This window comes from Podarcis cretensis (assembly GCF_951804945.1).
Source record: "Podarcis cretensis genome assembly, chromosome: 3".
Classification (NCBI taxonomy): domain Eukaryota; kingdom Metazoa; phylum Chordata; class Lepidosauria; order Squamata; family Lacertidae; genus Podarcis; species Podarcis cretensis.
The window spans coordinates 81,791,088-81,805,319 of record NC_137172.1 but is presented as its reverse complement, the minus strand read 5'-3'; the positions used below and the strand labels follow the sequence as shown (position 1 = coordinate 81,805,319).

Genomic DNA, 14,232 nt, shown 5'->3' with positions numbered 1-14,232 from the left:
AGGTTCCACTGTATGAAATTGATGATTTTATGTCATTTCAATGTTCACAGAGCTTTCTATTCACTATGAATGATTTCTGTGCTCACTCCAAAGGATAATGATAAAGTCAATAAAATAATATGGGCAAAATTAATCAATTTTAAAAGTTGCAGTTTATCTGGGTGTAAGTCCCATTGAACTCTGTGGAATTTACTTCAGAGTAGACATGCTTCAGATTGCACTTCAAGTTCTTTTGCTTTCTGTTGTACAGTTAAGCACCTGCTTAAATCCCTTCCATTGAAATAAATGGACTTCACATTGCTTAATGTGCCAGTGTAGTGTAGTGGTTAAGAGCGGTAGTCTCGTAATCTGGTGAACCGGGTTCGTGTCTCCGCTCCTCCACATGCAGCTGCTGGATGACCTTGGGCTAGTCACACTTCTCTGAAGTCTCTCAGCCCCACTCACCTCACAGAGTGTTTGTTGTGGGGGAGGAAGGCAAAGGAGGTTGTTAGCCGCTTTGAGACTCCTTTGGGTAGTGATAAAGCGGGATATCAAATCCAAACGCTGCTTCTTCTTCTTAATATTGTTTGGTTTCTTCCATATATGCCAGCATTTATAGTTGCTTGCTTCTAGAGTGAGTTGGTTTGCTGGCCTAAAATGGATTTCTAGTGGGAAATGAAAGTGTGGGTGAAACAATGGAAATTAGGAGCATCTGATACTCCTAGAGAGAAGTGCAGGTTCATGACTACGAAGAGAGGCCATACATTTGTAAGTACATATAGTTGGTAGTGTTGCAATATTCATTTAATAGGAATGTCTCTGGTATAAGGTTGCTAACATGCTGTGTACCAGCAGCTGGCTTTGATTTTTTTTCAGCAATTGCTACCTTCTGCTTTACAGCATGGGAGGACACCTCTCCATCTTGCGGCTTATAAGGGTCATCTCCGCGTTGCCCAGATTTTGCTCAAAGCAGGCTGTGATGTGGATCTTCAGGATGATGTGAGTAGTTCTAGCCGTTCTTACACCAGGGAAAGCCCTTCTGTCTCTGGGTTAGCAGTCCAAAGAACACTGCAACAAGTTGTCTCCTTTTAGAGACTGATTCTGTTTCAAAACAGATGTTTGCTTTGTTTACTAAGGGTACTTCCAGATGGCAGCTTAATATTGCAAACGGTTCATAGGAAACAGGCTTTTCCTCTACGTTGGATTTTACACAGAAAGTGTACATCTGAATTATTATTATTATTATTATTATTATTATTATTATTTTGTGGGGAGGTTGGCATTTTGATGCTGACAAAGTTGTATGGATACTGCAAACAACAACAGAACCCTGCATGCAGGAGAAGTATTAATTCCACAATAAACCCCTATCTGGAAGGACCCTAATTTTAAAGCTTTATAGGACAGCATGTAACTGGGATGGTCAAAGACAGTGGTCCTGTAGATGGGTGCCTTGGGGCATATTTTCAAAATCTGCAAGGATCGTTTTGCCAGATACTTTTCAAATTTTAAGCATAAATAAAGAGTGGATGTTGCCTTTCAGAGAAGTAAAAGGTTTTTCAATATGGTGTTGGACAGACACCAAGTGTTTTTAGATTTCACAGGCCTTTCCTTCCTCCAGGAAGCTCAGAGCTAAGCTGTGCTGAATGTTCACATCTGCAAACATTCCATGTGAAATTAGTGCTTTGAGGGAGCTAAATTCCCACCCCTGAACCTCACTCACTCATCTTTTTCACTGCTGTTCTTTTTGGTTCCACTTTTCTTAGAGCTGGAAACTCACCACCACCCACCATCACATCATTCATGCCATTCAGAGGTGTGAAACCCATGGGAAGAATGCTTGCATTTATAATGCTCAGGACATTTCTGAGCGGAACCAAAATGCTTTATGGCATGGAAATCACTCTATTTTTGTACTCCTAGTGGATGGTTCTTTGCCATTCATTGAACTAATATATTGTGATCAGCCTTAACATTAAAAAAGAAATGTTGAAATTTTTGGCAAAATTTGACTCTCATAAAATCTGTGCAGCATGAATACTGTTGTTGTGCTCAAACAAACTTTTACTAGCTGGGGTGAAAGTGGTTTTATTATTGAAAGTCACATTATGTACAAGTTATACAGAGCGGGTATATTCATTTGATGAAGTAATCATATTCTCGCTTCCTGTAGCTTTCCTCCAGCTAGTAGATAGCATAGATGAAATCCAATTGTTGTATCCAACTAGGTTGTATTCAGAACTAGGTTGTATTCTGCTCTGGGTATGGCTCTTGTTGGATTTCACTCAAGGTCACTGTGGATTTTTTTTTATCCATTTACATCCCACCTGAGATATTTGTACCTCTTTTATTGATTGAATGCATTTATATTCCACCTTTCCTTCAAGGAGTTCAAGGTGGTGTACAAGATTTTCCCTCCCCAAGTTTATCATCACAACAACCCTGTGAAGCAGTAATTGGCCCAAGATCACTCATTAAGCTTCATGGCTGATTGAGGATTTGAAGCTGGGTTTCCTCAGTCCTGGTAGCAACACTCCAGCTACTAGACAACAGTGGTTGTTGTACACCAGAAAGAACTTGCAAATGTGGACTTGGAAACATAGTTCTGCAGCCTCCTGGATTGCAAATATTCTCAACTTTCAAAAGACTGTCCTTTATCCTGTTTTTTTCCAGTGAACTGTGAAAGTCAATAACTATATTGTTTTTATATCCTATGTAGTAAATACATAATTGCCCAATTAATGTTCCATCTGCCAAATGTTGCATAACATAAAGAAACTCTTAAAAATGTTGTGGAGGATTTAAAATGCTGACTTCATGTTCTACAGATGTTGATCGTTAACATATTGTAAAAGACCTTATCATTAGTTGAAGAATGACCTCCAGTGGCCTTGAATGGGATTATTATGAATTTCAGCCTGTGGAGACCAGCTCTGTAGAGTATGAAACCCCAAGAAGTAACTCTTTCCTTCTCCCTGCTAATCCTGCAAGCCCTTATTGGAATCCTGATGCCATCTCTGATTGGTCAATGAGTGTTCATACAGCACATACCTCAGAAATAGTCAAGGGAAAAGTGGCCCTGGTTAAAGAAGTCAAGGAAGAAAAAGATAAGAAAAAACAGAGGAGAAAGGCTAGAAAAGATCCTAGAAGATTGCAAAGAGAGAAGGAGGTTAGAACTGTTAACTTCAGCTTCTCTGCGACACAGTTGCATGTACCATTTGGATTGGCCATCTGGCATGTCAGAGCTACTTTAAAAGTGCATGGTTGCATGTCTGGCTTTTTTTAAAATATGCTTTGCCAAAAGGTTACCTACCTGTGTCCTTTTCACACAAGAGTCCCACTAATTGTTTTGTGGTTACCATATTTAAAGGAAATGCTTCCTGGGAATTGTTGGCATTGCCAAAATCTAAAGCAGAGGTGGAGATCTTGTGGCTCTTCAGGTGTTATTGAGCTCGCATCTTTCATCGACCCCAGCTAGCCTGGCCAGTGATCATGGATGATGGAAGTTGTGGTCCAGTAACCCCTTGTTCAATGCATTCCCTATTCCTGATCTGTTGTACAGTTCTGGACTCATAAAAGTCACTGGCCAGCTACGAATGACCTTGCACTTAAGAAATAGTTTCTGCATGAAAATAATGGAGGGTAGACGGGTATACTGTGCCTCAAAGGTGGCTCTTATTGGCTAGTTTTGGCTAGTTGGACATTTATGTTTTGGTGGTGCATACAGCAATTAACACTGCACAATTTCCTCTTCATTTGTCCACCTTCATCCTCCGTAGCACATGATGTAGTCGGGACTAGGGGAGGAAAAGAGCTCTAATTATTTCCCATGATATTTTGAGAACACTGTCGCACTCTTTTGTGTTGAGTGAAAATACCCACTTCACTCCTAGTCATTCTTATGTGCTATCCTGTGTGGATATATACAGATGTAGCTGATTTATGTGCAACAGAACACATGACTTTGATAGCCAAAGCAAGCTGGCCTGGACAACTATTTATAAAACAGTTTTCCACCTTGACGTTGGTTGTCTTTTAATTACTCTTTGTTATTGCACTGGAAATGCATCTTTCTGTTTGTGACTTCAGATTTCTTTTAATTGGAGGGAAATGGTTCCCAGAGCATATGTTGTCTTCCTCAAATGCCAGTATGTTTAATAAGTCCTTTAATGAACTACATTAGTTTTTCTTGTTGCTGTCACTCTGATCTAATTAAAATAATTGTTACAACAAAAATCTATCAAGCGGGTGAGCAAGTGGGTCTTTTGTTATGAAACAATCATCAGCCTAATCCATTCTATCTGCAACAGCTGGCTCTTGAGCAGTGCCTTTAGAAGGCTTTGGGTTTGAGCTGCTGGGAATCATAGTAGCTCATTTCAGTCCCATCCCAGTGAAAAATGTAGCTTGATTTTATGATCTTTTATAATTTGGCTTTTATTATTATTTTTTGAACATTTGAGTAACATTTGAGTAACATTTGAAATAGTAAGAAAATAGTATTTGAAAGAAAATAGTATCTGAACATGCCACTAAGAGAACTCTGTGTTCCTTGAAATGTTTGTACAAATAAAATGGTCTCCTGCTGCTATCTGAAGATATTTTCTGTACTTTCCCCAATAGCTTCATAATGGGTCAAATTGCAAACTGTCACATAACCACTTTGCTGCAGGCCAGGCATTGCGTGGAGCCACTCAACTTACATTCCAACTTCTTTATTTAGACTGAAAACAGACATAGCTTCTAGGAAAAGTGGATGCGGTTTGAACATGCGTTGACCCAGTTTGCACGTCACGGTAACCCTAATGGTGTACCATGAAAAGCTTTTCCTGTCCTGTTCATCTCCCTACTAATGGTGGGGTGAAACAACCAACAGCCCTAGTTTAGTGTTAATGTCTGATCCATGGGATGTGGTTTGTTTCGCTTCAGCAAACCAGTTAGGAATCCCAAGAGCAAATATTAGTGACAGATTTTATGGTTTGTTGCAAATGAAACAAACCATCACCCCTAGTTCTGATGTAACACTCAGCCAAGGATCATGGCCTGTTTCTTCCTCTTCATCAAATATAAGCCCCAGTAGTGGCCAGCAGTTGTGTGTTGCTGCTGGTTATCAAGAGGGAGGGCAAGGCAGTGGGGAAACTGGCATGTTGTGGGTGCAGTGTGGGGAGCTGCGATGTTGCACCTTCACTGTGCCAAGCTCCCTGCTGCCTCTCCCTTTCTCCTCTCAGTAACCAGCCGTGGCACATGGTGTTGGTACGCCAGGAGAGCAACACAGCCCCACTGGCTGCATAAGGCTTAAAAAAACCCCCACCACACATCCAAATAGTTGGTTGACCAGTCAAACATGCGGCCTTTGTAACTGCATTCTTCATTGGGCTATCTAGATATCAATGGATATTGCAAACGTCAGTCAAATTGCCTGTCAGTTTGCTGAACATTGCCTGATTTTGTTCCATCTGAAAAAACTAGATGATTGAGGAACACTCAGAGCTACTTGAGTGATTCTGAGTGAGTTAATCTGCTGATCTGGTGATACATAGTGCTAGGTAGAAGTTTGCTAGGGAAGACATATGGTGAGGCCCATGATTTGTAAGCAGTGTGTGTTGGAGTAGGGTATGGCTTTCAGAATCGTAAGCTACCAGCAGTTAATGGTTACGTCATGTAATGCTTCTACAAGGAAAACGATGGGGGGTGGGCGGAGCATGATAACCTCTGTGGCTCACCACATACAGTTGCCAGCGCATTAGTTTTCATGCTGCAAAACTTCACATGTGACAACAGCCTACACTCAAGTTTCATGTTGTTCTTCTTTTTCTAAATGGGAATTCTTTCTGTGTAGGAAAAGTATAACACGTGAAGTGACCTAATTGCTTAGGTTATCTGCTAATAGCTAGACCAGTATAATGTTGCACAATGTACAATTTGGAATTTGGAAACCAGAGTGTGGCTTGCTCTTAAACTCATACAATATTTCAGTAGCACTGTGTATGTTGCTGCTTATGGGGATGGGATGTTTTGATGCGGCTAATTGATATGCATGTATGTTGATGTAGATTTGAAATAAAATGTGTGTAAATAATGGGTGCTCTTTGCAGGGTGACCAGACAGCTTTGCATCGAGCTACCGTTGTGGGGAACACAGATGTAATAGCAGCTCTCATCCACGAAGGCTGCGCTTTGGACAGACAAGACAAGGTTATTGCCAGTTTTGTGTTTATTCTCTTTCTGTGTTAGGTTGTCACTGGAGGAAGCGCTCTCCAACTTGTTTGTGTCATTTGCTGTAGAGGAAATAAAGATAATGCAGAATAACACAACACAACTACAAGGTCTTGGAAATACACATCTGTATTGAATTGGTAAACTTCATTTTTTTATAAGTAAATATCAGTCATAGCTATATACAAAACAACACAGCACATGGCAACATACATGCACAGCAGCATCACTGTAAATACAATACTTACACAAACTTCCTTAATCTTTGTACTAGTTACTAATGTTTCCTTTTTTGTTGTATTCAAGTGGCAGTGGGCTACAGATCCACATAAACTCAAAGCATATGTCTTCCCCTAAAGAATACTGGGAACTGTAGTTTGTTAGTGTTGCAAATAAAAATATGCCCTTTTCCCTTATGGGGTATCCAAGAGCCCATATAGAGTCCTTACATAGGTTCCCTATTGGTAGGAGAAAATAACAGAGGCCAACCAGAGAATATTGAGAAGCAAAGCAGCTAGTAAGCTTGATCTTTATTGATCTGTTGCAACAGGGTGCTCCCCTCACGCGCAGGAAAGGAGGAGGACCCACAAAAATGCTGTGCAAGGGCTTATAAAGACTTTTGAAATTCCCATCCTGTAGATCAAGACCACCCCCAGAAACATTATGCATACATCACAGAAGGGGTGTAACCTAAGACCACCCCTCAGATACATCCCACCTACATCACAGAAATTTAAATGTTGTTTTTCTCTTGTCCTTGTTTATCTCCTGTCCGGCAGGTTACTTGATTGGATTTCCTTGGTAGCCTGGCCATACTTTTGTAATGATAAGGCTCACACCCTTATTCAAACACAGACATACCCTTAAGACAGGATTTGTGAAGGAAAAGACAGTGGGGAGGTTTTTCCACTTTGACCATGCAGAGAAACATTTGCTCAGTTTAAGAATCAAAAAATGGCTTCAGGTCAGTCTTCCTGTGCTTGATCTATGTACATGCAGTTATGAACATTACCCTATATCTAGACCCCAAAATTCCTATCACATTAGGAACCACAGCTCTGTGAGGGGGAAGCACCAGCCAAGTGCTTTAAATTTGCATTGGGTGTGCTTTAAATGTATGGTGGGCGTCTGCAGTGTCCAACTGGATTATTTCCCTTCAAGTAGTAGGATGCTCTGAGCTGATTACCACATTGTTTTGAGGAAACCCACCCAGGGCTGCTACCTTTGCTGAAAACCACAGGAGGGGAGAGTGCTCTTGTGCTCAAATCCTGCTTCCTGGTTTCTCACACGCAACTGTTTTGCCGCTGTGAGAACAAGGTGCTGGACGAGATGGACCATTGGCTTGATCCAGCAAGCTCTTCCTCTGTTCTTAAGTTCTTAGATGTAACTGCTAGGGATGAACCTTAAGCCCTAGGCCCCCTGCTTTACACATCTTTTTTCTGCTTAGCTTAACCATGGTTAAAGGCTGCATTGGGGATGTTTATCATAGTAAATGCTAACCAAGGATTGCACCTAGCAGGGGCACTGTGGGTTAAACCACAGAGCCTAGGACTTGCCGATCAGAAGGTCGGTGGTTCGAATCCCTGCGACGGGGTGAGCTCCCGTTGCTCGGTCCCTGCTCCTGCCAACTTAGCAGTTCGAAAGCACGTCAAGTGCAAGTAGATAAATAGGTACCACTCCGGCAGGAAGGTAAACGGCGTTTCCGTGCGCTGCTCTGGTTCACCAGCAGCAGCTTAGTCATGCTGGCCACATGACCCGGAGACTGTACGCCGGCTCCCTTGGCCAATAAAGCGAGATGAGCGCCACAACCCCAGAGTTGGTCACGACTGGACCTAATGTTCAGGGGTCCCTTTACCTTTACCTTTACTATGGTTTCTAGTGTACTTCCAACCCTGGTTAGCCTCAGGTAAGTTAAATGTTGGTGCTGGGTTAACAAAGATTGAGACCAGAAGGGTTTCACTTCTTGAAAAAAGGGGGGGGGGAGTGGCAGTGAGTATGCGAATTCCCATGGTCTGCGTATAGTAATTCTTCTGTCATTAACATGGCATCCAAATAGAATTATAAATAGCACCTCCGGATATATGCAGTATTTTCTCTATATGGACACAAGTACTCTAAACTGCTGCTTTTCTTCTGCCTTCAGGATGGGAACACAGCTCTCCATGAAGCCTCTTGGCATGGATTCAGCCAGTCTGCCAAACTGCTTGTTAAAGCAGGGGCAAACGTTCTTGCCAGAAACAAGGTGAGATGCTTGCAGAAAGGAGCATTCAAGTGCTGCTCTTTGAAAAAAGGAAAAGAAAAGAATAACTAATTTTTAAATGGGAGTTTTTCCTCATCAGTAGTTTCCAGCGGAGGCATTTCTGGATAAGTGGCAGTGCATTTTCTTGGCAACACTCTTCCATTTCATTTAAGATGGACTATGCCATGATTATTCTCTTTGAGAGAAAACTTGTATTCTGGCAGTTGACGCACGCGCACACACATATGCACACACACCGCTCTGTTGGGAGTAAATGTTGCATTAATTATGGCTGAAGAACTATCAAAGTCCTTCTAGCACCCTAATCAGTACAGAAGCGTGTGAAAATGAATTGAACAAACAAGAAAATGTCAATTAAAAAACCCCCGTTTATCAGAAACAAGAAAGCCAGACACATGAATGGCAAAGCTGAGGGAAAACAGCTTGTCTTCCATGAGACTTTCAGACACTAGGATAAGCTCTTGTTGCAAACTTTTGAGAGAGACTCAAGTGTTCTTCCTCCTCTCTTCTATATTATGTTTTGAGGAACGTTATGCAGAGAGGACTGGGGGGGGGGGGGACAGCCAAAGGTTGGATCCTGTCTTTTTCTAAGTCAGCAAGAGTGTTTCGTTTTGCATAATCCCACTCAGTGGAAACTCCAACCAGCAGAAAGCAGGGAGATGACTTTTGCTAATTGTGCCACCTTTCATACTGTTCTTCTGGGTTGGTGAATCTTTCAGAACACTCTTGGAAAAAGTTGCTAGAAGGTGTTTGTTGTGTGTATGTGATCACAAATCAAACAAGGCAAAAGGTGAAGGGTCATAGGGTTTCCCTATTGATGAAGCAAATCACTTAAGACAAATTATGACATTACTAAAAAAAGTGTTAAAGTGTGGGTTAGTGTAAAGACAAAATCCTGGTAGTGGCCGCCATTTTCCTTAAGACACATCTTAAGGACTTAGAATGGGCACAAAGTCCCTTCTTAAAAATTACAGTCACACTTTTCAGATCTAGATGGAAACAAAGTGATTCCTATCCAGTTCCCATTTACTTCCCCTCCCCCATGTATGCTCCACTTTTCTATAACAAGAACAGAACCCATTTTTTTTTTTTTAAAGTAGCCAATAAACTGGAATTATACAGGATTAGGGAGTTCTATTATAATGGCCAAGAAAAAGAAATCAGAGAAATTTTAAATGAACAAGAGCACCCTTGGTTTGAATTCAGGAAATTTAAGTTTATTTATAGCAAAAGATATTATCAAACAGCAGGTAAAAAAGAGAATTAATGTTGTTTTAACAGCTGATTTTGGCACTTTTTAATGCCAAAGGGCAAACTACCAAAGTTATATATAGGTGATCTAACAGGATTATAAGAAATGGTGTGAGATAGTTTCTTGTTCTTTTGTAAAGGTGACTATTGTGTTTCCCCCCCATCTCTTTCCTAAGGCAGGTAACACACCACTACACCTGGCCTGCCAAAACAGTCATTCCGAAAGCGTTCGGGTCCTGCTGCTTGGAGGCTCACGGGCTGATATAAAAAATAATGTGAGTGTTATCAAAATCTATATCTGCAGTTTTTGAGTGGAAAATGCAATCTTTGAGTGGAAAAAAATAATGTGACCATGCTTGGATATGAGTATTGTGGCCGGTCCCATTCCAAATTAATTATCAGTTGAATGGTTTTGAATGAGTTTTCTAAAGGTTTAAAAACCTGTACATTTTAACAGGAGAGGAGCAAATTTGCAGTCAACCTAATAAAGGCAGAAAAACATTTTATAAGGGCAGCAGGGCAGCTTGCACCCCAACATCATATTAATGATGCCTCGTGAAGCTGCCCCATTCCTCCCTGCCTTCAGTTTCTTCCGGTGTTTTGTTCCTCCATTTTTCAGTCAAGTGCATAGAGCATAAAGGTAAAGGTAAAGGTACCCCTGCCCGTACGGGCCAGTCTTGACAGACTCTGGGGTTGTGCGCCCATCTCACTTAAGAGGCCAGGGGCCAGCGCTGTCCGGAGACACTTCCGGGTCACGTGGCCAGCGTGACATCGCTGCTCTGGCCAGAGCCAGAGCCAGAGCCAGAGCCGCACACGGAAACGCCGTTTACCTTCCCGCTGGTAAGCGGTCCCTATTTATCTACTTGCACCCGGAGGTGCTTTCGAACTGCTAGGTTGGCAGGCGCTGGGACCGAGCAGCGGGAGCGCACCCCGCCGCAGGGATTCAAACCGCCGACCTTTCGATCGGCAAGCCCTAGGCGCTGAGGCTTTAACCCACAGCGCCATCTGCGTCCCAACGCATAGAACATACTGGAGTCTGAAAGAATTACTGTTGTTTGTTTTTCAAGATAGCAGTTGTGTTGTACCTTTAAAAAACATCATCTGCATATGTATAACACCATCAAACCCAGTGGAGCTTATTTCTGACTAGACCCACATTAGGCTGGGTCACCAAGGTGAAAATTGATGCAGGGTAGTCTTTATTTCAGATTAGTTAATCCAGAGCAGGGGCGTAGGAGGGGGGGGGCGCCCCAGGTGCCATTATGGAGGGTGTGTGTGACAAATTATCAAGGAACAATTACTGCCCTACTAGGGTGCTTCATAAAAAACTTTTTTTAAAAATGCCTGCTCCAAAGGTTTTACCTTACTACACTAGGGATTATATAGCTACATATGAAATTTCATGCATATCAGTGAAGGCTGAAATTTAAACAAAGCACGTGCTTTGCTAGACTCTTTTCCAGCACCTGCTAAAAGCATTCTTCTTTAGGCAAGCATACCTAGATGCATAGTAAGTTGAAGTAATTATAATCTCAATATTTTAGCTTTTGTATGTTTTAAAGTAGGATTGTTAATTTTTCTTGATTTTACTGCTGTGGTTTTTTTGTTTTTTGTTTGGGTAAACCACTTTGCAGGTTTTTAAAAATAAATTTTATTAAATAAACAAAAAATAAATATAAATAAAATAACACAAGCCAAAACACAATCCACACTGAAGTATCTGTTCATAGTCTCCTACTTGTTATCAGAGCCTCAGAATCCACATTCCTTTGTAAAAAAATATGAAATAACGTACAACCATTTTTGCAAGCAAAAAAAAAAAAAAAATCAATCGGAGGGGTGACAAGAAATTTTCTGTACCAGGTAGCACCTGACCTCCCTATGCCTCTGATCCAGAGCAGTTTTCTCTCTGCTCCTACCTGTCATTCTGGCTGCACCTACGACTTGCATGAGGCCCCCAAGAGTTTGCCCCTGAGAGAATGTGGCCCTTGACCGAAAAAAGGTGGCCTCACATTTGCAAACTATAACCTGGCTATTGCTATTGAACCATAATATCTTAGTTACCAACTAAATGGACCATGAATATTGGAGGAAAAGAAGCACAGCTGCTCCATGTGGTTAACCAGATTTCCAGTGTACAGCACTTGCCCCTGCATGTTTACCCAGATGTAGATTTCCTCACTGTGTCCAGTCAGGCTTACTCCACAGAACCACAGCTTTAATGTGTTAAGGCATCCTGTTAGCTTCCTTACTGTGATTTGCCTCCCTTGTTTTTAGGCAGGAGACACCTGTTTGCATGTCGCAGCTCGATATAATCATTTGCCCATCATTAGGGTGCTCCTCAGTGCTTTCTGTTCTGTCCGTGAAAAAAACCAGGTCAGTGCATGAACTTCATTGCCACTACGCTCCATTTTCTATAAGGCTTTTAAAGTATAATCTGATTCCAGTATTTCGAACAAAAGAGGTGGCTGTTGTGCTCTGAACTATGGAGAAAGCTTTTGAAATTATTCCCCTTTTAATTAAAGTGCTGCTATATCATAGGTATTATTTTGGCATCAAGAATTGCCTTAAAGAAATGGTGTGTCCTTAGTTTGTCACATCAGAGCATGCTGTTGCATTTACATTTCTTATCTGTACTCTTTAAATATATATATATCTGTAAATGAAAAGCTGCAACATTGAGTCTATGCTCCTGCTTCTGCCAAGACTCATTCCATGGCATCTTGCATAGCACATTGCAAATACTGCAACCAGCAGGAAGATCATTCAGCAATTTTCAAGTGGTCGGTGGGTGGGTGGGTGGGGTAGTTTGGGAACCACTGATTTAAGTCACAACACCATCATGGCTATAAGACTAAAATGAAGTTTGCTTCTACTGTCTTGTTGTTAAACACATCTACTTCAGAACATTGTAGAAAAATATACTTCAAAAGTAAAAATAATAAAATGAACACATGTAACCATGTATATGCCTAGTCAGCTGCCTCGTGATAAAAATATTATTAGAAATAAGAAAGAAAGGAAGCTGTGGTGACGTATCATGAACCTTGGAGATACATTGATGCTCGTCCTGTTTGCACTTGCCTTCATCATCTGCCACTCTCCTTTGGGACCTTCTGGTCTGCAGGGCTGGAATTTGGGTCCAAGATGCAACCTTGCACTGTTGCACTGTTAACTGGATTGTCCAAAGGAATTTAAGATGCTGTGGAACAAGCATGGTGACAAGTGTTGGCTGTGGCTTCCATAGGATCCTTTACAATATCTAGTTACACTGAATTGCTAATGTGTGACAAGTCTCAAAGCCAATATACTGGGGAATACATTTGTGGGTGTGGGTGCTTTTAAATGGCTTTACATATTTTCATTGCTGTTTTTAATAGGGCTATTTCTTTAATTTTTTAAAAAATCCTATTTATTATGCATTTTTAGTTGTTTCTGTTCTAATTTATGCTGTGAGCTGCCTTGGGTCCTGCACTGGCAGAAAGGTGGGGTATTCAACCAACCAGTCTGCTAGAATGACTCAACAATATGGTAATACAAAATGTGCACCCTCCTTTTGGGTGCCACAAAATGGTGCTGTTTGTCCGGACCTCAAGGTGGGGCATGTTCAAGTTTCATTCTTCTTTCTTAACCTCTAGGCTGGCGACACGGCACTTCATGTAGCTGCTGCTCTGAATCATAAGAAGGTGGTCAAACTGTTGTTGGAAGCAGGAGCTGATGGTACAGCCGTTAACAATGTAAGCACTGAAGTCCTTATTCTTATTGTTTCTTGTTATTTTTTCCTGAGTGCTGGATGACAAGACAGCATTGATGAAAGGAGTGTCTGGTTCTTTTAATTTCTAAAATGTAATTTGGAGAGAATCGTGTTATCCTTTTCTCTTGCAGGCTGGTCAGACCCCGCTAGAAGTTGCCAGAGAACATGACAACCCTGAGGTTGCTCTTCTACTCACTAAAGCCCCACAGGTACATTATGAATACAGTTCATTAATGATCGACTCGGAAGCATCATTCTACAAAACTGCTCTGGAATAAATGTCTCACACACTAGTGAAGTGGATGTGTTCTGTTGACAAAGAGAAGACTTGATGATACTCATTCTCGCATGCATAAGCAAGTGGGGGGTGTTGTGTCTAATGTATTGTACACTGTGCTGTAGTTGTCGGTGCATTTGGTTCAAATGCTACATTCTCTGCCCATTGCAGAATTTACTTTGCTGCTGCTACATTCTAGGAACCAGGCAGATATTTTAAAGCATCCCTTTCTGTAATTGGACCAGGATGACTGGGTCATGATGGTATTAACTTGAAATGTTGTTACATGCAGATCTTGCGCTTTAATCGTGGAAGGAGCCTGAGGAAGAAGAGGGACAGACTGAAAGAGGAAAGGCGTGCTCAGTCTGTACCAAGAGATGAAGTGGTGCAAAGCAAGGTACAGCCAGCTTTCTGTGTACTGAAGGCAAGGAATGTGGTCTGAGTGCTTGAGTCCCCAACCCTCTGAAAGTATTTTTTTCATCTGCCATGAGTGTTTCAC

At 41.5% G+C, this 14,232-nt stretch overlaps 1 protein-coding gene across 12 annotated transcripts in view; it reads left to right on the top strand.

The window, feature by feature from the left end:
• The window catches only part of ANKRD6 (ankyrin repeat domain 6), a 65,276-nt gene that overhangs the window by 41,161 nt on the left and 9,883 nt on the right, over nt 1–14,232 (top strand). For 4 of the 12 annotated variants that reach the window (XM_079971070.1, XM_079971075.1, XM_079971076.1 and 1 more), the window contains exons 3-11: nt 856–978; nt 2,897–3,148; nt 6,072–6,170; nt 8,335–8,433; nt 9,879–9,977; nt 11,980–12,078; nt 13,341–13,439; nt 13,588–13,665; nt 14,026–14,130. In XM_079971070.1, coding sequence (XP_079827196.1) covers nt 856–978; nt 2,897–3,148; nt 6,072–6,170; nt 8,335–8,433; nt 9,879–9,977; nt 11,980–12,078; nt 13,341–13,439; nt 13,588–13,665; nt 14,026–14,130 — 1,053 coding nt within the window. Of the gene's footprint in view, nt 1–855; nt 979–2,807; nt 3,149–6,071; nt 6,171–8,334; nt 8,434–9,878; nt 9,978–11,979; nt 12,079–13,340; nt 13,440–13,587; nt 13,666–14,025; nt 14,131–14,232 lie in introns of those variants that run through there. The other 8 variants (XM_079971077.1, XM_079971080.1, XM_079971081.1 and 5 more) reach the window with 8 other exon arrangements.